General features: G+C 38.4%; 1 protein-coding gene across 4 annotated transcripts in view; it reads right to left on the reverse strand.

The window, feature by feature from the left end:
• ASAP1 (ArfGAP with SH3 domain, ankyrin repeat and PH domain 1) overlaps window positions 1–24,490 on the reverse strand; it is a 722,698-nt gene that overhangs the window by 80,901 nt on the left and 617,307 nt on the right. For all 4 annotated transcript variants that reach the window (XM_053715362.1, XM_053715363.1, XM_053715364.1 and 1 more), the window contains 3 exons: window positions 23,643–23,806; window positions 6,295–6,428; window positions 3,365–3,456 (listed from right to left, as the gene is read on the reverse strand). In XM_053715362.1, coding sequence (XP_053571337.1) covers window positions 3,365–3,456; window positions 6,295–6,428; window positions 23,643–23,806 — 390 coding nt within the window. The remainder of the gene's footprint in view (window positions 1–3,364; window positions 3,457–6,294; window positions 6,429–23,642; window positions 23,807–24,490) is intronic.

The raw sequence follows: 24,490 nt of genomic DNA on the forward strand, positions 1-24,490 counted from the left end.
TGATTGCTGATCTCAAGGTATGTATGCGATATTAAGATGATAACTGAGAAAGTAATTGAGTCCATGATGAAGGTATTATAATCCTTTTAAATCGTTTCCTAGAAAATATGATTTTAAATGCATTTTTAAGTAAATTCATGTTTAATCTTGAAATACTCAGAATAAATTATATTAAATGGACCATATATGGAACATTTGACTTATTAATACTAGAAAATATAGTATATTGAATAAAAATATATAAGAACTGTATTTACTGTTAGCAATTTAAAAATGAAACTGTTTTTTCTTTGTTTGCTGCTCCCGATGGCCTAAATCGAGTATTACAGTCACATGGCATTTGGCTGTTGAAAATGAATTTCCCAGTAGCCAATCAGAGAAAAGTATCCAAATCTATCGAATGATTAAGACATGGGGAGGAGTTTTATCTCAGACAAAAGCTCCCTGTACAGAGAGAAAAAGATCTTGGTGGAAAAACTTTGCTTGGTGACTTTTTGCAATCCTGCTTGCGGCCATTTTTGCTTATAGAGAGACCAGTGTGCGAACACAGTTTTCTGTAAGACAAATACGTTGGGACACTCTTTGTGGATAAGAGACTATCAAGATTAATTCTCTTACAAATGTGCATAATTCTCCTATAACATATGACGATAGACATATTTGGATATCAACTGAATTCTCAAACTGGTGATCTGATAAAGTATGAGCAACTGTATATTTAATATTTTAAATCAAAGATATTCTAAAGGTTTAGTTAGGTTGTAGTAAGTATAATGGTATTACATATTAATGTTTAGAAAGAATTTTGTATTTTAATATCATAAATTACTTACAGTTATTGCTATATATATTTTAGAATTTGCCTTAGTGTAGCTAAAGAGGTTATTTCAGTCCAAATCAGTGGCGTATTTAGGTTTTGTGCTGCCCTAGGCACTCAAAATTCTGCTGCCCCATAACATACATTAGCGCTGAGAGTTTATGATTAGACATCACAAGCTGATTAGGGCTGCAGAACCTGTTGGCGCTCTACAAATACCTGATAATAATAAATCTAAGCAGTGCACAGACGCATCCAGTCTGTTAGTTACTAAGACCTGCAATAAGCACTGCACTCGCAGACCCACCACAGCTGACAAGGGGAGGCAGCATATAGACATAAGGCCTTCTCCTCCAGCCTCACCTTGTAAGCATATACCTAGGCAAGTTTCTCACCAAGAACGCTTCCACTGCAAAAATGCTGACAGCTCTAAAAGAAACAACGGTTTAAAGGAGCACGTGCATTGTCTTCTCTGTAAAAGCCTGCATTTTATCGCTCATTGTACTGTGTGCTGCCCCTCCCAAATCTGCCTCCCTAGGCACTGGCCTTGTTGGCCTAGGCCATAATCCGCCACTGGTCCAAATAAATTGGCATATCATTTGGATGTTAAAGTATTTTGTTATATTGTCTAACTAAGCATTGTTAAGTTAACGGTCCATCCATACTCTAGTATTTTATTTTGGTATTTTAATGCGATTATTGTGAGTAAGGCTAATTTTAAAGGTATATTTTTATGATCTGCTGTATAGAATATTATAACAGCATAAGTGTGTATCATTTGATTCATAATCTGGTTTCTATAAATATAATTCAATGTGTTTATAACTTTAACTAATATAAATAATTTGGGAATCATTAATTTCAATTGTTTCGTATATACATTTTTATTGGGGATTTGTTTTAAAGAATAATAACAAATACATTGTATTATAACCCTGCTATATACTGACAAAACAGAGAGTGGCTGATTAATGAGGTCTGTGTTTGTCTTGCCTCAATTCAATTAAAGGGACAATGTACTCAGGCAAACAGTTCATTGTATTCAAATTTGCTGCAGGAGCAACCTTTTTAATTAAAATAGTCTCTCTCCCAATCCCCAATGGGAAGTTAATTTTTGCTGCTGTCTCTTATTTACGTAGCCTTGTTTATTTTGCTCCAGGCACTGACCTATATATGCAAAACTACTGGTTAAAAGGTTAAAAAGAGACAGGTGGTACCAAGGACACAATTTTGATGAATAATGATAAAAGGAAAAAAAGATGAACGAGGTATTTCATTTTATATTTTCAGAACCAATGGACATGGAATTCCATAAATGTAAATTAACACCCACAGTACAATGTCCCTTTAAGAGAAAGTTGTACAATCTTTCTATTGGTCCAATGTATTACAAAATTCATTAAAGAAGAGTTGTAGAAAACAGAAAAAAGTTTAAGGGATAGAAACATCAAAAACACCGCTGCCAGCTCTCTGAGCAGGGATGGTGTTTGAATAGTGGTGCACAAACCCTCACAGGATATGTGCATATGCTGCAAAAAAACAGTAATAACTTTTACTGGAAGCATTTTTGCTAATGAAAGTATATTGCAAAAATAGTTCTATTTTAAATTGAAATGCACCAATACACATCTAAACTAGTCAGTCATGGCACAACTTTTTTAAAATCTTGTGGAACACCACAGTGACACAAACAATGGACTAGAACAACATGACAAGACAGTAAATAGTAACACAAATTCTCTTTTTTTTTCCTTTTACGAAGAGTGTTCTTCAGTGTTAAAGGGACACTAAAGTCAGCATTAAACTTTCATGATTCAGATAGATCATACAACTTTAATTGCTCAGTATTTTTATATGCACACTTTCAGAGGCACCATTTGCTACTGAGCATGTGCAGGAGTTCACAGTGTATACATATATTACTCTGTGATTGGCTGATGACTGTCACATGACACAGAGGCAGGGAAATTAAATGAAATTTTGAATTTCAAATTCAGAGAGAGTGTTAAAGGGACATGAAACCCAAAAATGTTCTATCATGATTCTGATAGAACTTAATTATTATTTTTTTAATTGTATTCTCTATTATCAAATTTGTGTCATTCTCATGTTATTCTTTGTTGAAGAGATATCTAGACAAGTAGTGCGCACATGTTTGCATTACTACATGACAGGAAACAGTGATGCCATTTAGTGCTCTTGCTTATGAATAACATTGTTGCTGAACTGCTGTCATATAATGCTGCGGACACGTGCACACTCCTGAGCTTACCTTTATGCTTTTCAGCAAAGTATAACAAGAAAATTAAGATAATTTGATAAAAGAAGTAAATTGAACATTGTATGTTCTACCTGAATCATGGCATTTATGTCCCTTTAATACATTGTCTTTTTATTATGCAGCTGTTGATTATGCAATTCTACTGTATTTAATGGAAACATATAAAAGAAAGAGTCACTAAATGTTTTTTCCCCCCACAGGAACCCAGTTTTTATGCAATTTCCCCATCTAAAGACAAAACATATAACATTTCAGATATCACTTACATATCACTGGAAGGAGTAGGCTTCGGTGATGGAGAAGGTAAATTCCCTTCCATAATTTCATTGAAACTATTGTTTCCGACATTCTTGGCCAGCTGTAATGAAAATAAATGATGTTTTGTTTGTTTACACTACAGATTATATAGACATTTAAACAGACGATGCGTAATGCAAAACTGTAGCCTCTGCACACCAAGTCATTTACCGTATATATGCGCTTCTGTCAACTTCCAACTTTAGCGATAGTAGATGAGAAGCACTTGGTCAAATTCCTTTATTTTTTATTTATTTTGTTGCCTTTCATACCCAAGTCATCTTGTAGCGAAATATTAAATGACAGAGTCCACTTAATCATAAAAAAAGTCTCTTATTTGGGAAAATGGTTAGAGCATATAGCAAAATAATAGTGCTAAATATTTCTAACCGTGCGTTTAACTACAGAATATTTTAGAAGAATAAAAAATATTTATAAACAAGTGGTAAGAGTTTTGTATCATAGTAAAACAAATGTAAAAATATTAATTTAAAACACATTGGTATATGGGCTCTTTTACGTAGGGATAGCTCACAATCCTTTAAAACAGCTTATTATTTATCTACAGTGAGTTTTTTTATGTTAGTGTGTGAGAGTATGTTAGTGTGTGAGAGTGTGAGCGTATGTTAGTGTATGAGAGTATGTTAGTGTGTGAGAACGTGAGCGTATGTTAGTGTGTGAGAGTATGTGAGAGTGTGAGTGTATGTGAGTGTATGTTACTGTGTGAGCGTATGTTAGTGTGTGAGAGTGTGAGCGTATGTTAGTGTGTGAGTGTATTTTAGTGTGTGAGAGTGTGAGTGTATGTTAGTGTGTGAGAGTGTGAGCGTATGTTAGTGTGTGAGAGTATGTTAGTATGTAAGAGTGTGAGTGTATTTTAGTGTGTGAGAGTGTGTGTGTATGTTAGTGTGTGAAAGTATGTTAGTATGTTAGAGTGTGAGTGTATGTTAGTGTGTGAGTGTGTGAGTGTATATTAGTGTGCGAGTGTATGTTAGTGTGTGAGCGTGAGAGTATGTTAGTGTGTGAGAGTATGTTAGTGTGTGAGAGTATGTTAGTGTGTGAGAGTATGTTAGTGTGTGAGAGTATGTTAGTGTGTGAGGGTGTGAGTGTATGTTAGTGTGTGAGTGTGAGCATATGTTAGTGTGTGAGAGTGTGAGTGTGAGCATATGTTAGTGTATGAGAGTGTGACTGTATGTTATTACTGTGAGCGTATGTTAGTGTGTGAGAGTGTGGACATGTTTGAGAGTGAATACCTATCCGCGAGTGTGTAATTGTATGCTATTATACGTAAGGTGTACTTGGCTCAAGAGGGTTCAGTTTAGGCCTGAAGTAAAGGTGGAAACCCTATAGAGGCCCCATCAGATAATGAATTTCAGGAACTGGAGGTGAAGGGATTTGTAGGCAGGACTGCAGTGCCATCGCTAGGGGGGGTTCTAGCCCCCCCAGCATAATGCATAGCCCCTTATGTGCCCACCTGCTGTGCTCATCCCTGGTTTTGCCACCATCACTCTACCCAGGTCCTCCCTAACTCAACCATGCGCCACCTATGGCACACCAGACCACGTGAAGGTCTGTGAAACCAACTTGAAAATACGATATTTTCTATATTGCATACACTATTCAGTTTTACTAATTCAGATGGTGTGGTCCTTCTAAGGAACGGAGGGTCTCAAAATCCCTGTTATTTGTAGGTGATTTCCATACAATAATAAGCATCTACCTCATGTATTCACTGTATGGGTGTGTGGCTTCAAAGCAGCACCTGTTCACTATACACAATATACAACACACAAACACGACAGCAGGTGATGGTCATATAAAGTGATATAAACTGTTTACTAGGTGACTTTCACAGTGCTCTGAGATTTAAAAGGAAACAGTACCCCAAAACAAGCACTGAAATAAGATAAGTAACCCCTTATTCAAATGAGGGGTCACAGCCCTAAGATCAGCTAATCACCATCGAAAAAGCGATCACCTGACAGAACCATAGGCCTATGGGAAAACACTGGAGGTGCCATATCCCCTATGTACATTGCTGATCCAAATGAGTGGTTCTGTTTCCATCCAGGTGACTGAAATAACAATGGGAAATACCTCACAGCACTGCTTCTAATTAGCGGTTCTGGCAAATTTTAAGAGGCCTTTATTACCCCCTCACCATAGAAATATATATATATAATAATAATATTATAGTCCTCACAATTAAAAGATGGTCCCACAATTCAAATGTCATGTCTGTAACTGTCAAGTGATCGTCATAGTAATAAAGATCAACTGACAGCAATCTCATTTTGTTTTGTTAATGTCACAGCTCACAGATCCAAGTTTCTAATTTAAATAAATAAATAAATAATAATAATATATATATATATATATTACTATGCTAAGCGAGTTTGGACAGAGGTAGGAACAAACATATATTACAAAAAGGGACTAAGGCACCCCTCTGGGAAATCAGAATTTAGTGTAATTTTAGAATGTTTCTGATAATCGTATGTTTAAATATTTTATACATTTTGTTATCACTTTACAACATTGCAAGATGATGTAAAGTGATAACAAACATGGTTTTGGAGGGTGAGCTGGTGCATATATATGACAATGTCTGGGTAGAGCAGAGCTACGGCCCATGCTACCATACTTAGGCTGTATTGAACAAAATCCAGCATGAAAATAAAAAAGTATATATAAAAGAAAGTCATATGAATAGACATGAATACAAAGAAACCAGTAATGACGTATTATTCTAAATTCACAAGTCGGGGGAAAACAATTTAAGGCTGAGATTGTGCTACTTTCAAATAAATTGAAACAAATATATATAAAAAAAATTAAGGGTTGAATGCTGCTCTGACAGATACTTTAAGCCAACCGAAAATTACATTACTACATTACTTACCAAGAGTTCAGAAGTTCCTAATTTGTCTAATTCCAAAGACTGGATTCTAGAGATGTGAACGCCCATTTCCCTATGTATTCCTGAACATTCTATACAAGTTAAAATTCCAAGGTTTGTTGATAACCATGTTGGATCTGTGAAATCAAAGTGAAATTAATGAACCTAATATTATGTAATGAAAACTTCTGCCTTAAATGTATTTAAAACCCAAGAGATCAAAATAACCATTTCAGAAAAAAACATACCTGATAAAGTCATTTCTTTCATATTGGCAAGAGTTCATGAGCTAGTGACGTATGGGATATGCAATCCAAACCTCAAAATGCCTATAAATACACCCTTCACCACACCCACAATTCAGATTAACAAATAGCCAAGTAGTGGGGTGATAAAATAAGGAATAAAAAAGCATACAAAAAGAGGAACTGGAAATAAAATTGTGCTTTTATACAAAATCATAACCACCAAAAAAAAGGGTGGGCCTCATGGACTCTTGCCAATATGAAATAAATAAATTTATCATGTAAGTTCTTAAATAAATTATGTTTTCTTTCATGTAATTGGCAAGAGTCCATGAGCTAGTGACGTATGGGATAGAAATACCCAAGATGTGGAAGACCACAGAAGAGTCACTAGAAAGGGAGGGATAAAATAAAAACATATATTTCCGCTGAAAAAAAATTAAATCCACAAAAAAATAAGTCTCTCTCATAAATTTCACGAAAAAAACTTAAATCATAAGCAGAAGAATCAAACTGAGACAGCTGCCTGAAAAACTTTTCTACCAAAGACTGCTTCAGAAGAAGCAAATACATCAAAATGGTAAAATTTAGTAAATGTATGCAAAGAAAACCAAATTGCTGCTTTGCAAATCTGATCAACGGAAGCTTCTTCATTCTTAAAAGCACAAGAAGTGGCGACTGATCTAGTAGAATGAGCTGTAATTCTCTGAGGCGGAGACTGTCCCGACTCCAAATAAGCCATGTGAATCAAAAGCTTTAACAAAGATGCCAAAGAAATGGCAGAAGCTTTCTGACCTTTCATAGGACCAGAAAAAAACAACAAATAGACTAGAAGTCTTCCTGAAATCTTTAGTAGTTTTGACATAATATTTCACAGCTCTTACAACATCCAAAGAATGTAAAGATCTTTCAAGAATATTCTTAGGATTAGGACACAAGGAAGGAACAACAATTTCTCTACTAATGTTGTTAGATTTCACAACCTTAGGAAGAAATTTAAACGAAGTCCGCAAAACAGCCTTATCCTGATGGAAAATCAGAAAAGGAGACTCACAAGAGAGAGCAGACAATTCAGAAACTCTTCAAGCTGAAGAGATAGCCAAAAGAAACAACACTTTCCAAGAAAGTAGTTTAATATCCAAAGAATGCATAGGCTCAAAAGGAGGAGCCTGCAAAATCCTTCAAAACCAAATTAAGACTCCAAGAAGGAGAGATTGATTTAACAACAGGCTTTGATATGAACCAAAGCCTGAACAAAACAGTGAATATCAGGAAGTTTAGCAATCTTTCTATGAGATAAAACAGAAAGAGCAAAAATGTGTCCCTTCAAAGTACTTACAGACAAACCTTTATCCAAACCATCCTGAAGAAACTGTAAAATTCTAGGAATTCTAAAAGAATGCCAAGAGAATCTATGAGAAAAACACCATGAAATATAGGTTTTCCAAAACCGAAAATATATCTTCCTTGAAACAGACTTACAAGCCTGTAGCATAGTATTAATCACTGAGTCAGAGAAACCTCTATGACTAAGCACTAAGCGTTCAATTTTCATACCTTCAAATTTAGCGATTTGAGATCCTGATTAAAAAACGGCCCTTGAGACAGAAGGTCTGGCCTTAAAGGAAGTGGCCAAGGTTGGCAACTGGACATCCGGACAAGATCCACATACCAAAACCTGTGAGCCCATGCTGGTGCTATCAGAAACACATGACTGTTCCATTATGATCTTGGAGATCACCCTTGGAAGAGGAACTAGAGGTTGAAAAATGTAAGCAGGTTGGTAAAACCAAGGAACTGCTAACTCATCCACCATCTCTGTCTGAGGATCCCTGGACCTGTAAAGTTTCTTGTTTAGATGGGAAGCCATCAGATCTATTTCGGGAAGACCACACATCTGGATGGAGAGACCACTCCCCTGGATGTAAAGACTGACGACTGAGATAATCTGCTTCCCAATTGTCTACACCTGGAATATGTATCACAGAAATTAGACAGGAGTTGGATTCCGCCCAAGAAAGTATCGGAGATACTTCTTTCATCGCTAAAGGACTGCGAGTCCCCCCCTGATGATTGACATATGGCACAGTTGTGATATTGTCTGTCTGAAAACGAATGAATGATTCTCTCTTTAATAGAGGCCAAGCCTGAAGAGCCCTGAAAATAGCACGGAGTTCTAAAATATTGATTGGTAACCTCGCCTTTTAAAGGATTGCAAACGCCTTGTGCTGTCAGAGACCCAGACAGCTCCCCAACCTATAAGACTTGCATCTGTTGAAATCACAGTCAAGGAAAAATGAACAAAAGAGGCCCCTTGAATAATCCGATGATGGTCCAACCACCAGGACAGAGAGAGTTGAATGTTGGGATTTAAGTATATCAACTGTAATATCCGTGTATAATCCCTGCACCATTGATTCAGCATGCAAAGCTGCAGAGGTCTCATATGAAAACGAGCAAAGGGGATCACGTCTGATGCTGCAGTCATGAGACCTAAAACTTCCATGCATATAGCCACTGAAGGGAATGATCGAGACTGAAGGTTTCAACAGGCAGAAACAAATTTCATTTGTCTCTTGTCTGTTAAAGACAGAGTCATGGACACTGAATCTATCTGGAAACCTAAAAAGGTGACCCTTGTTTGAGGAATCAAGAAACTCTTTGGTAAAATGATCCTCTAACCATATTTTTGAAGAAACACCACAAGTTGATTTGTGTGAGATTCTGCTAAATGAAAAGATTGAGCCAGTACCAAGATATCATCCAAATAAGGAAACACTGCAATACCCTGCTCTCTGATTACAGATATAAGGGCACCGAGAACCTTCGAAAAGATTTTTGGAGCTGTTGCTAGGCCAAACGGAAGAGCAACAAATTGGTAATGCTTGACAGGAAAAGAGAATCTCAGAAACCGATAGTAGTCTGGGTGAATCGAAATGTGAAAATACGCATCCTGTAAGTCTATTGAGGACATGTAATGACCTTGTTGAACAAAAGGCAGAATAGTCCTTATAGTCACCATCTTGAAAGTTGGGACCCTTAAAAATTGATTCAAAAACATCATATCCAGAACTGGTCAAATAATTTTCCTTCTTCGGGACAATGAATAGATTTGAATAAAAACCTAGACCCTGTTCCAGAAGTGGAACTAGGGCAATTACTCCTGAAAGCTCTAGATCTGAAACACACTTCAGAAAGGCCTGAGCTTTCACAGGATTTGTTGGAATGTGAGAATGAAAAAAAATCTTCTCACAGGAGGTCTTATTCTGAAACCTATACGATACCCCTGAGAAACAATATTCTGAATCCAATGATTCTGAACGGAACCTGCCCAAATGTCTTGAAATAATTTCAATCTGCACCCCACCAGCAGAACTGGATTGAGGGCCGCGCCTTCATGCAGACTTGGGTGCTGGCTTTGGTTTCTTATAAGGCTTGGATTTATTCCAACTCGAAAATGGCTTCCAATTGGAGCCAGAGTCCTTAAGGGAAGGAGTGGTTTTCTGTTCTCTATTTTGACGAAAGGAACAAAACCGATTAGAAGCTTTAGATTTACCCTTAGACTTTTTATCTTGGGGCAAAAAAACTCTGTTACCCCCAGTAAAAGTGGAAATAATAGAATCCAACTGGGAACCAAACAAATTATTACCCTGGAATTATAGAGATAGTAACCTAGATTTAGATACCATGCCAGCATTCCATGATTTGAGCCATAAAGTTCTTCTAGCTAAAATAGCCAAAGACATAGATTTAACATCAATCTTGATGATATCAAAAATAGCATCACAGATGAAATGATAAGCATGTTGAAGCAAACAAACAATGCTATGCAAATCAGAATCTTTTTCCCTATGTGCTAAGCTATCCAACTAAAAAGTTGATGCAGTCGCAACATCAGCCATAGAAATGGCAGGTCTGAGAATATAGCCAGAATATAAATAAGCATTCCTTAGATAAGATTCAATTTTCCAATCTAAACGATCCTTAAAAGAGGTACTATCTTCCATAGGAATAGTAGTATGCTTAGCAAGAGTATAAATAGCCCCATCAACCTTAGGGACTTTTCCACAAAACTCTAATTTAGCTACTGGCAAAGGATACAACTTTTTAAACCTTGAAGAAGGAACAATAGAAGTATCAAGCTTAGACCATTCCTTAGCAATCACATCAGAAATATCATCAGGAACAGGAAAAACCTCAAGTAATCACAGGAGGTTTATAGACAGAATTTAAACGGTTACTTGATGTATTATCAAGAGGTCCAGACTCCTCAATATCTAAAGTTATCAACACTTCTTTTAACAAAGAATAAATATACTCTATCTTAAAAAGATAAGATGATTTATCAGTGTCAATGTCTGAAGTAGGGTCTTCTGAGTCAGAGAGATCCTCATCCTCATCAGAGGTGGATATATCAGTATGTTGTCGGTCATTACAAATTGCATCAGTATTATGAGAAGTTTTAAAAGACCTTTTACTTTTATTTCAAGGCGGTATAGCAGCCATAGCCTTCTGTATCGCATCAGCAATATAATGTTTCATATCAACAGGGATATCATGTACTTTAGATGTTGAAGGAACAACAGATACTGTACTAGCACTAATAGAAACCTGTTTCTGCATGCAAAAGCTTATCATGACAACTGTTACATACTACAGCTCGAGATATAATCTCCACAAGCTTAGTAGAACTGTGTTCAGGCAGCATGGTTCCTACAGCAGCTTCTGAGACAGGATCAGATCGAGACATCTTGTAAAATGTAAAAGAAAAAAATAACATTTAAATATCTTATTTCCACATATAGCAGTTTCAGGAATGGGAAAAAATACAAATGCTAAAATTGAAAAAAAGCATAAAGAAGGCAAGGAGCATATAGGAAGTGGGGTCAAATAAAACTATTTTTTTTGGCGCCAAGTATGACGCACAACGCAAAATGGAAGATGAAAACATTTTTGGCGCCAACATACATCCGGGAATGACGCAACTCGCGTCATAACAAACACAAATTTGCGCAAAACAACCTGGTGTCAACTAAGACGCAGGAAATGACGAACTTGCGTCACTACAGACACACATTTGCACCAAAACATCTCGTGCCAAGAATGACGCACTAAAAAACAGCATTTTGCACCCTTGCAAGCCTAATTTGCCCACAAGTTTTCAAAGAAAAAAAACAAGTCAAATTCAAAAGAAAAAAAAGACTATACCCCAGGTAAGACAAACTTCCTAAAACATGATTCCCATAACGAAACTGCCAGACTGCAAAGGTAAATACACATAGACCTGACTCATGGCAAATATAAGTAAAAATTAAATTTATTCTTACCTGATAAATTTGTTTCTTTCTTGACACGGTGAGCCCACGGATCATCATAAGCCAAAGCTGTTAAATACCACTCCCCTTACCCACAATCCCCAGTCATTCGACCAAAGGGAAAGGAGAAAGGAAAGTAGTATAAGGTGCAGAGGTGCCTGAGGTTTATGAAAAAATACAGGGCGGGGCCGTGGACTCACCGTGTCAAGAAAGAAACAAATTTATCAGGTAAGAATACATTTCATTTTATTTCTAATGACACAGTGAGTCCACGGATCATCATAATTACTATTGGAAATCAATACCCAAGCTAGAGGACACGGGTGATAAGGGACAAGACAGTTCGCCTAAACAGAAGGCACCACTGCTTGAAGAACCTTTCTCCCAAAAACAGCCTCAGCAGAAGCAAAAGTATCAAATTTGTCAAATTTAGAAAAAGGTGTGTAAAGATGACCAAGTGGCAGCCTTGCAAATCTGATCCACAGAAGCACCATTTTTGAAAGCCCAAGTAGAAGAAACAGCCCTCGTGGAGAGAGCCGTGATTTTCTCAGGAGGCCGCTGACCAGCAGTCTCATATGCAAAGCGAAGAATATTCCTCAACCAACAAGAAAGCGAAGTAGCCGTAACTTTCTGACCCTTACGCTTCCCAGAAAAGATAACAAATAAAGAGGAAGACTGGCGAAAATCCTTAGTCGCCTGTAAATAATATTTCAAAGCAGGAACTACATCCAAGTTGTGCAACAAACGTTCCTTATCAGAAGAAGGATTAGGACACAAAGAAGGAACAACAATTTCTTGATTAATATTCTTATCAGAAACAACCTTAGGAAGAAAACCAAGAGCAGTACGAAGTACTACCTTATCAGAATGAAAAATAAGAAAAGGAGACTCACACTGCAGCGCAGAAAGCTCAGAAACTCTTTAAGCCGAAGACATAGCAATCAAAAACAAAACCTTCCAGGTTAACAACTTAATATCCAAAGAATTCTCACCAAGGCCTGACAAAAAGACTGAACATCTGGCACATCCGACAAGGTGTTTATGTAACATAATAGATAAAGCAGAAATTTGAACCCTTCAAGGTACTAGCAGACAAACCTTTATCCAGACCCTCCTGGAGAAAAGACAAAATTCTAGGAATCCTAACTCTACTCCAAGAGTAGCCCTTAGATTCACACCAATACAGATATTTATGCCATATTCTTGCAATAAATCTTTCTAGTCACAGGCTTACGCACCTGAATCATAGTCTTAATAACTGACTCAACTGAATCAAGCGTTCAATCTCCAGGTAGTCAGCTTCAGAGAAACAAGATTTGGATGAAGGAAGGGGCCCTGAAGTAGAAGGTCTTTCCTCAACGGAAGACTCCAAGGTGGAAAGGATGACATCTCCACCAGATCTGCATACCAGATCCTGCGAGGCCACGCCGGTGCAATGAGAATTACTGACGCCCTCTCCTGTTGGAAACGAGCAATAACTCAAGGAAGAAGGGCAAATGGAGGAAACACGTATGCCAGACTGAACTTCCAAGGAACTGCTAGAGCATTTATTAGAACCGCTTGAGGATCCCTTGACCTTGAACCGTTCTTTGGAAGCTTGGCATTGTGACGAGATGCCATAAGATCCAACTCCGGTTGACCCCACATGAGAATCAAGCTGGAAAACACGACTGGATGAAGCTTCTACTCCCCCGGATGAAACGACTGTCTGCTCAGAAAATCCGCTTCCCAACATCCCTGGAATGTGGATCGCAGACAGACGACAATTGTGAGCTTCCACCCACTGAATAATCCTGGCTACCTCCTTCATCGCCAAGGAACTCTGAGTTCCTCCCTGATGATTGATGTAAGCCACGGACATTATATTGTCCGACTGGAATCTGATAAACTGGGTTGAAGTCAACTGAGGCCAGGCCAGAAGATCATTGAAAATTGCTCTCAGCTCAAAGACATTTATAGGAAGAACCGATTCCTCCCAAGTCCACAGACCCTGAGCCTTTAACGAACCCCAGACAACTCCCCAACCCAGCAGACTGGCATCCATGGTCACAATCACCCAGGAAGGCCTGCAAAAACAGGTTCCCTGGGAGAGAAGATCCTAAGACAACCACCACGGAAGAGAATCTCTTGCAGCCTGATCTAGAACAATCTTTGGAGACAAATCCGTATAATCTCCATTCCACTGTCTCAGCATGCATAACTGCAGAGGTCTGAGATGGAACCGAGCAAACGGAATGATGTCCATGACTGAGATCATTAGACCAATAACCTCCATACACTGGGCCACCGACGGCTGAGGGGATGACTGAAGAGCCAAACATGAATTGATAATTTTTCACTTCCTTGCTTCTGTCAAAAAGATCTTCATTTCCAGAGAATCTATAATGGTACCCAAAAATACCACTCTTGTAGCCGGAATCAAGGAACTTTTTCCTAAATTCACCTTCCAACCGTGGGAGCGCAGAAAAGGCAACAACTCCTCCGTGTGAGAGATTGCTAGTTGAAAAGATGGCGCCTGAACCAGAATGTCGTCCAGGTAAGGAGCTACTGCAACCCTCTGCAATCTGAGAACTGCCAGTAATGCACCCAGAACCTTTGAAAACACCCTGGGAGCAGTTGCAATACCAAACATAAGAGCCACAAACTGAAAATGCTAGTCGAGAAAAGCAAATCTCAGAAACTTGTGAGGATCCTTGTGAATAGGAATATGTAGATATGCATCCTACTGTAGTCATGAACTGACCCTCCTGAACCAGAGGTAGAATTGATCGAATAGCCTCCATCTTGAATGATGGAACTTTGAGAAATTTGTTTACCAATTTGAGATCCAAAATGGGTCTGAAAGTTCCCTCTTTTTTGGGAAGGATAAACAGATAATCCTAGTCCCTGCTCCTGAACTGGAACAGGAATGATCACTCCCATATCGGAAAGATCCTGGACACAACTTAAGAATGCCTCGCTTTTCAACTGATTTACTGTAACCCTGAGAGATGAAACCTGCCCATGGGAGGAAAACTCTTGAACTCCAGTCTGTATCCCTGGGATACAATATGTACTACCCACGGATATGGAACTAAGTTCAAGCAGAATTTAGCTGCTTGAACTCCCTCTCAGTACCCAATGTTATTCTGTCATTAGTTTAGCCTAACATACTTAATTCAACAGGACAATTAATGTGTGTTGTTCCTTTAAATAGGAGTAACAGTGGCAGCAATCATATAGCAGTGAACAAGTGTGCTGAGGACACACGAAACATGTCTGCTGTGCTGCACTGTTACCCCTTTTGTCAGTGTATGCTTTTTTGAGCTACGGCCCTACTTGTTTTTAGTGTTACACAATAAAGCCTTTTTACTTTTACAACTTTTTTTATGCTGTCCCCTTTTATTCATTGGATTGAGTAGGTTTGTAGCCCTGTAGCCGTTTTCTCCTGTTGCACTTTGATATGGAACATCCCTTGCCCAGGCTTGAGCGAACAAAGACAGCCTGCCCCAATACGATCCCTTCCCAGATGGGGGGCAGACCCTTCATGCTGACTTTGAGTCAGCGGCAGTCTTCTTAGATTGCTTTCCCTTACTCCAGGACTGATTATGTCTCCAAGAAGACCTGGATTGATCCTGCTTGGAGGAGGAAGAGGAAGACTTACCAGCGAAGTTGCGAAAGGAACGAAAATTACTCTGATGACCTTTCTGCTTATTTCTCTTATCCTGAGGAAGGGAATGTCCCTTCCCACCAGTAATATCAGAAATAATTTCAGCCAAACCAGCCCAAACAAAGTCTTCCCTTTGTAAGGAACTGATAAAAGCTTAGACTTAGATGAGACATCCGCAGACCAGGACTTTAACCAAAAAACCCTGCGAGCAAAAACAGCAAAGCCAGAAATCTTTGCTCCCAACTTGACAACCTGTAAAGAGGCATCCGCAATAAAATAATTTGACAATTTTAAAGCCTTAATTCTATCCTGAATCTCCTCCAGAGAAGTCTCCTGAAGAATAGAATCAGACAATGCATCAAACCAATAGGCAGCCTCACTGGTAAGCGTAGCAATACACGCAACAGGTTGCTATTGGAGCCCTTGGTGAACATAAATCCTCTTAAGTAAAGCCTCCAACTTCTTATCCATGGGATTGTTAAAAGCACAACTATCTTCAATAGGAATAGTGGTCCTCTTGGCCAAAGTGGAAATGGCTCCCTCAACCTTAGGGACTGTCTGACAAGATTCCTTAATAGAATCAGCAAAAATCTTTTTAAGCTTATTAGCTTTCTTGGGAGTAACTTTGACCATTGAATCAGAATCATCCAAAGTAACCAAAACCTCCCTGAGTAACAAACAGAGGTGCTCCAACTTAAATCTGAAAAAAACCACCTCAGAATCAGTCAAAGGAGACACACTATCAGAGTCTGAAATTTCACCCTCAGGCGCTACTGAAATATCTTTGTCCTCAGTCCTATGAGAAGGAACATTAGATAAAACTGCAACAGAATCAGAAGTCCTTCTGTATTTACCCTGTAACACAGGAAAAGCAGACAATGCATCAGATATAGCAGAGGATATGTGAGTAGACAAATCCAGTAAAGAAAAACTCGCCTGAGACGACACGCAGGGCACTGCATGTAAAGAGGAGTGAGACTGAGAGGAATGAGGAGAAAGCTGAGCAACAGTTTGAACAGAAGGCTCCTGAACAACAGTCTCCTTAGAAAATGAAGGGTCTGTATCAAAGAGTCTATCCCTGTACTGCATAGTCCTCTCTATACAAGAGGAATAGAAAGTGATCGGAGGGTCTACATTAGCATCTATGAGGCTTTTTTTTAAAAGAAATTCCTTCATAAACAAGAAAGAAATAAAACCCCTGTAAGGCACCACCACACCTCAACAAACTTTTGCTGAGGTGCTTACCTGACCTCCTCAATCCCGAAAACAAAGGAGAACAAAACTGCAGCTAAATTTTGCTAGCCTACTAAACACAAGCCAACAGACCGCACCAAGCGAGACTCATTCCCACAGCAGCACAGACAGACTAGAGGACGCACGAAAAGTCGTGCCAAACCATCGTGGGCGTGCCCTCCCCCTCCCGACCGGCCTTAGATCAAACACAAAACCGCCGCCGGGAAAAAACCTGACATGCTACTAAGCTGCGCAATACGCAGCAGACACAAAAGCCAGCAATAGATACAATGTCCGGGAAACAAACCCACCCTTCAGAACATAGCCTCGTAAACAAACATGCTTCTAACAAAAGACTGTGCAGCCTAATTATGAAATAAAAACAAACATGCTGTTAGCCTCATAGAGCCATCCTCACACAGAGCCCAAATAGTAAAACAGTGCCCGACAGAACATAAAACTGCCAATAAAGGACTGCCAGACAGTAATGACAGCTCCCCAGGCTTGAAATGATTACTTCCTATCATGGAATTGCAAACAAAGGGAAAAGACTAAGTAAACAAACATAGTCTTTAACCCAAAAAGGGGCAGCATCATATCCTGGGAGGCACAGAGGGGATTATACCCCACAAGCCACCACAGCTCTATTGAAGAGATTGACGTGGAATACAGCTAAACCCCCAAGGAAAAAACAAAACAAGCAGTGGCGTCACTAGGGTTGGTGTCACCCGGTGCGGTAAGTTATGGTGTCACCCCCCCAGAAAGCAGACACACACAAAAACACAGGCACACACACACAAAAACACTGAGACACACACACAAACAAAAACTCAGACACACACATACAAAATATGTAAACTGCACTGCATTAATTATAAAGCGCATGCCTAGAGCTGCTCCCTGGCTCAGCAGAGCATCAAATGAAAGATAAACAGAGCACTCTAAAATAAATCACTGAAGAAAAGGTTTAGTCGCGCAAACTATGAAAATTCTGCTCTCTGACTCTGTTCAAAGTCTGTCAGTGCACAGCCCCGGGCCGCGTGCCTACCGCTTCTTATGGCCAATCACCTCTGCACTCTGCCCACCCCCAGACACCCGCCCACCCTCCTACCTGTTCAGTGTGCACTTAGTGTACCGTAACCGTAAAGGTCTGGTGGGCATCATACGTGGCTCCTTCACTTTAGAGACAGTGTCAAACAGTCATGCGGTCAGGTGCCAGGCATTCCCTCGCAATTTCCCAGTTCCCGTTTAGAGAGACAGCACAGCAGTGAGTGACCCCACTGCTCCACATGTCACTGAGCAGTGAGCACAGATAGGCAGGCAGGTTCAGGCTAGCAGCGCAACTTTGCAAGCCCCCGGCATGCCCACAACATTCATAGAGAAATTGGGCAGGGGAGAAGCAAAGTACAAACAAGCAAAAGCAGCCGGGAAAACTATTTGTTGAAATTGCAGCACTGGCTCAAGGGGCAAAAAAATTGTGTGTCTACAACTTCCCCAGTCCCACCAATGTTCACAAATGCCAGCCCCTCTAATAAAAAATTTTTTTTTTGGTGTCACCCCCTGGAGGGTGTCACCCAGGTGCGGCCCGCACCCCCCTAGTGACGCCACTGAAAACAAGCTTGCTCTGTTTAAAAAATAAAAAACTCTTGATTGAAAAATCAGACACCTAACTTTACCACCTCCATACACTACAAGCAAAGACAATGACTGGGGATTGTGGCTGTGGTGCTCTTTGCCTCCTCCTGCAGGCCAGGAGTGATATTCCCAATAGTAATTATGATGATCCGTGGACTCACCGTGTCATTAGAAAGAAATACATATATTTAAAACTTTATATTAATACATAAAGCGCCAAACCATAGCTGAGAGTGTCTTAAATAATGATACATACTTACCGAAAGACACCCATTTACATATAGCAGATAGCCAAACCAGTACTGATCAGCAGAGGTAATGGTATATAAGAGTATATCACCGACCTGAAAACGGAGGTAGGAGATGAATCCCTACAATCGATAACAGAGAACCCTTGAAAAGATTTCCCGTGAGAGAAACCATAGAATCAATAGGTGATACTCTCTTCACATCCCTCTGACAAACACTGTACTCTGAGAGGAATTGGGCTTCAGAATGCTTAGAAGCGCTTATCATAGAATAAATCATAAAAATCAAGCACAAACTTACTTTACCACCTCCATAGGAGGCAAAGTTTGTAAAACTGAATTGTGAGTGTGGTGAGGGGTGTATTTATAGGCATTTTGAGGTTTGGGAAATTTTGCCCCTCCTGGTAGGATTGTATATCCCATACGTGACTAGCTCATGGACTCTTGCCAATTACATGAAAGAAATATATATATTTATGCCAAGTGTCCTAACATTTATAAAAACATTTTTTGTCACATTTAAAAGAACATATTCTAAAATGTTATAAAAGGACATTAAACACAGATTTATTTTGTGTAAAATTGTGTTTTGTACCACACTCCCTAAACATGCCAAAAAGCAAAATCTGTAAACCAGGTTTTTAAAATGCTGCGAATTGCATAAACCAACTATTTCATTTGCAGGCTACAGAATTTGCTTTTTTGCTAAATAAATTTAAAATGAATAATTATTGATCATTTGGGTAGCAGCAATTGTTCCCTTTTAATTCTCCTTTATGTTTTCTGTTTAGAGCTTAAAGTTGCCAAGTTTAAAGCTCATTGCCAACAAGGAAGAGAGTCTGCAGTGTTACTTATCTTATGTGCACCAAAGTAATCATTCAGAAGGTATCAATGCATAATACATCATTTAAATAGACTGCTCTAAATGGTCTAGTCCAAAGACAGAACTAATATTAGGAGTGAATGCATAAAAGAAAAACAAAATTATAAATATTTATTAGTAATTACTAACTTATACAGCAGATGGCAGCACTTAGCCATTTTCATAGTTCACTGTACAGTATGTACATATTTTATTTCTCAGCTGTATCCAAAAGATTTATTTTAAATGGTATTAGACGCCTTTCTTTACTACTTTTGTGTGAAAAAGAAACAAAACCTGGTCAGAATAAACATACTTTTTTTTTTTTAGTCTTCTGGAATTTTGTCCCTATCAATACAGTACAGCTCTTGGGATTGCTCCTTTCAGCCAGTGAGAACTGGATATCTAGGGTTTAGTTGAGTGTAAACTATACATTCTTTCACTTTTCAAAGTAATAAGTTACTTAAAAATAAATAAATAGTAACAATTAATTGCTAATGAAAATAATCTTTTTGCCCACAAAACCCGTTTACAGCAGAAATTTGTGCAATTTATCAGGATTTAATTAAAACGTGTAATAACCTAAATTATGGTAACCAGACCAGAGGGGGGAAAAAAAGGGACACTTTATAGACAAAACGGGGCACATTCAAAACAAAAATGATGAATAATTAGACTATATTTTGGTTGTAGCATTTCAAACCATTTTTGTTAAATGATATAACGAGTAAAAATAATAGCTGCCACTTTTATCACTGTTATTAAAGGGACACTAAACTCAAATTTTTTATTTCATGAATCAGATAGAGCATGCAAATTTAAGCAACTTTCTAATTTACTCCTATTATCAATTTTTCTTAGTTCTCTCGTTTTCTTTATTTAAAAAAAGCAGGAATCTAAGACAAGGAGACGGCCCATTTTTGGTTCAGACCCTGGATAGTGCTTGCTGATTAGTGGCTACATTTTGCCACCAATCAGCAAGTGCTACCCAGGTGGTGAACCAAAAATGGGCCGGCTCCTAAGCTTACATTCTTGATTCTCAAATAAAGATACAAAGCGAACAAAGAAAAATGATAATAGGAGTAAAGTAGAAAGTTACTTAAAACTGCATACTCTGATTCATGAACGGGAAAAAATTGGTTTTAGTATCTCTTTAATGAACAACTTCACATGCAACACTGCTGCAAACAATAATATATACAAGTGTAATTCCTACCAGTTGTAACTGGTTATTTTTGTTAAGTTGGTTAGGCAGAAGACTCCATCTATTTTAAATATAATATTCACAACATATATCACTTTACAATAAGTACATTAGTAGTTATAATCCATAAACTGACAGAGTAATCTCTCTGATATTCAACTCTCTCTCTGCAGATCAGCTCTCTCTTTGCTCACAAGTCTCCTGCCCCCACTCCCAATCAGACACAACTAAAAAGGTGAGCAAACTTCTCCGGCCTTCTTTTACACATTTCCACCACCACAGAATGCAGGGAACTGTAGTTCCCTGGCTGCAGAGCTGTTAAAGGGACACTCTACAATATAATTTTTAGTGTCTTAAAAGATAGATAATCCCCTTATTAACTATTCCCAGTTTTGCACAACCAACACTGTTATATTAATATACTTTTTACCTCTGTGATTACCTTGTATCTAAGCATGACAGCCTCCTGATCACATAACTTTTTATTTATTATGAGTTGTGCTAACTCTAAAAATAACTCCTTGGCTGTGAACACAATGTTATCTATATGGCCCATATGAACATGGATACACAAATAATTGCAACGTGAGCACTGCTCATATATCAGAATAAAATAGGTAAATAGTCATGATAAAAAAACAGGACTTTTTGTCGTCCCTTCAACAAGTTATGGGGACAAAGGGACGGTGTGTTAAAGTGACAATCCCATTAAAAACTGGACATCTGGCACCATGACCTAAATCCTTAATCATTTAGTCCCCTTTCCTTACTTGAGCACAGGGAGTTTATTACAGATAACCTGGAATATCCAAAGTAAAAGCTACAATTCCCACAATGCAGAAGGGTGCAGGCCGTGGTGGCGGGACTGCTTATCACATAAATATGTAGGAAGCAGCCGCACTCAAGGAAACTACACTTTTATTTGGAGAAGACTATCTGTACTTGAGTCTGCAGATGACAGGGCTTGCCCCAATAGTTGTGCTAACAAAATCTCCATTATTTGGTTTTAGCCGAAATTATAAGATAACAGACTGAAAATGAGATACAGATATGTGGCAAGGTTAGTCTTGCGAAGCTGCCACAATTCTGAGCTTACATCCCTGATATTCAGCAAACGAAACCAAGAGAACAAAGAAAATTTGTTAATAAAAGTAAACTAGAAAGTTGTTTAAATCTGCATGCTCTATCTGAATCACAAGGGAAAAAATGGGGCTTTCAATTAAAGGGACAGTAAAATCCAAAAAAACTTCCATGATTCAGACATGTAATTTTAAACAACTTTCCAATTTACTTTTATCACCAATTTTGCTTTGTTCTCTTGGTATTCTTAGTTGAAAGCTAAACCTAGGAGGTTCATATGCTAATTTCTTAGACCTTGAAGGTCGCATTTGACAGTTTTTCACCACTACAGGGCGTTAGTTCATGTGTTTCATATAGATAACATTGAGCTCATGCACATGAATTTACCGTGGAGTGAGCACTGATTGGCTAAAATGCAAGTCTTTCAAAAGAACTGAAATAAGGGGGCAGTCTGCAGAGGCTTAGATACAAGGTAATTACAGAGGTAAAGAGTGTATTATTATAACTGTGGTGATTATGCAAAACTGGGGGATGGGTAATTAAGGGTTTAGCTATCTTTTAAAGCAACAATAATTCTGGTGTTGACTGTCCCTTTAATTCCCCACAAAATATTTAACTATGCATTGGGGGGGGGGGACCCAACAAAAAATAAAGAAACTTTGCTGTCTTTTCCCTTCATTTAAATCTGAAAAATTGTAATTTTTCCTCTCACTTCTTCCCCAGAGAATGTAGAATCCTAACCCTCCTATAAGCTTCACAGCGATTGGTTGATATGAACTTATTTACATCAGCTCCTAACAGATCACAATAATAGAGATGAAAATACATCACTAAAAAGCTGTAATTTGCAGTCCCTGAACTGCAAATTACAGCTTTAAATGCCTTTAAAACATGTAATATTTATGCACAAATTGCAATACAGTGATTCATTTCTGATGCATAAATAACTTTATTGTCACCGTATTGTCTGGAACACTATATGGCAGGAAATAGCGATGCCATTCTTATAAAACCGCTGCCATATAGTGCATCATGCAAAAGCAGCTTCGGAGCACCTTTGGCTGCAGGCTTGCTCGTGCAGTGGCCATCAGACTTCTGCTTCTTAACCTGCTACACTAACTGTAAAGCGCTGCGGAATCTGTTGGCGCTCTACAAATACCTGATAATAATAAAGTGCCATTTCTCAATCCCGACGGACTTCTCCAACTGGGGTGATTGACAGCTGGGCGCGAGCAGGAGGCGGTGTTGCACATGCGTCGGATTGTGCAATGGTAAATGCAGGCAGCATATTGCTGCCTGCTAGCTATGATAGCAGCGTACAGGGGCGGAGATTCCGTCAGTGCCCTACAAGTGAACTAGTATAGAACAGCAAATCAGAGTTCTCCCACAGTGGACGCACAATGTGTTGTTCTGTATCCCATGAGTTCTGCACTTCCGTCCTCCGAGTGGGTAGCAGCTGTCCGAAGTTCAGTTAGCTGGGGACTGAGAACACCAGCTCGCTCTATTTGCACCACGCTGAGCTGCCACTTTTTCACTTTATTGTGTGTTATTGCTGGTACAAAAGCGCCCCCTACTGGATACATCTTTGTGGTGATCTGTTTATTCTGCCATAAAGGAGAAATCATCTTGAGTAACGTCCCTTTAAAACAGTTTGACTTTGAAGCCAACGGTAATTGTATGTTTGAACACAACTGATGCATAGAAAATGAATCTCACTGGCTAATAAGAAACATTCCCTACAGTAACACATCATAAGAAAAAACATTTCAGCACACAAGAATCCATTTTTTTTCTTTAGAATAACTGAAATGATATATTATAATATATTTTGTAGTTGCAAGAAATAATTTGTCTAATACAACAAAAACAAATTTTATTACCTGATGATCCACAGTCACAGCAGACTTCATTTCCGGGCGTTTTTTGCACGTCATCGATGATTGCTTTTGAGAGATCTTCGAGACTGCTCTCACCCGTATTCTGGTCTCCTCGGAACGCCATATTTAATGCTTCTTCTTTGCTGTTTGTTAATACAGATATCCACCTGGCAAAATAAAAGAAAACCATCAATGACTTTATTCTTTCATGAATGGAACATAAATGTCCTCAAAACAGAAATGTAAATCAATTTATTCCTGATAGTGGTTCCAAGCCTTGAGCTTGATCACGGAAACATGTTTATTAGGTAAAATAAATAATGTATTTGCAAAAAAATAATAATGCTAAATTACACAATTTTAAATAAATGAAATATTGTAATAAAAACACACAGTAACATTTTTTATAGTTAAATGGCATTTACGTTCGTAAAAAGTTATATTTTATGAAAAAGTTAAAGTGTGTATTGAAATCACACAGGAAAAAAATATTTAATGTACACAGTAGAAATCGTAACAGAACTACACATGCAATAAATGCGGTGAAATCCGTACTTCTAATAAGGAATTCAAAGCAGTAGTTATGCACCATGAGCAATGCATAGTGCGCACTTATTAAAGAACTCTGTTAGCACACAGATGTGTACGTGGTGTAATATAAAAAATGTAATGCTAATTAGCACCCACTCATGCATGGCAGTTATTCTATACAGTCCCAGCACACTAAATATCCACACAAGCCAATAAATATCTCTGTTGTAATATTTTACTGACAAATGCATTATTATAAGGCCTTTTTGTTAATGTTAACCTCCTGGTACCTTAGGTAAGCAACATAGCAAGATCTAGCC

Source organism: Bombina bombina, chromosome 5, assembly GCF_027579735.1.
Source record: "Bombina bombina isolate aBomBom1 chromosome 5, aBomBom1.pri, whole genome shotgun sequence".
In the NCBI taxonomy this organism is placed as follows: Eukaryota; Metazoa; Chordata; class Amphibia; order Anura; family Bombinatoridae; genus Bombina; species Bombina bombina.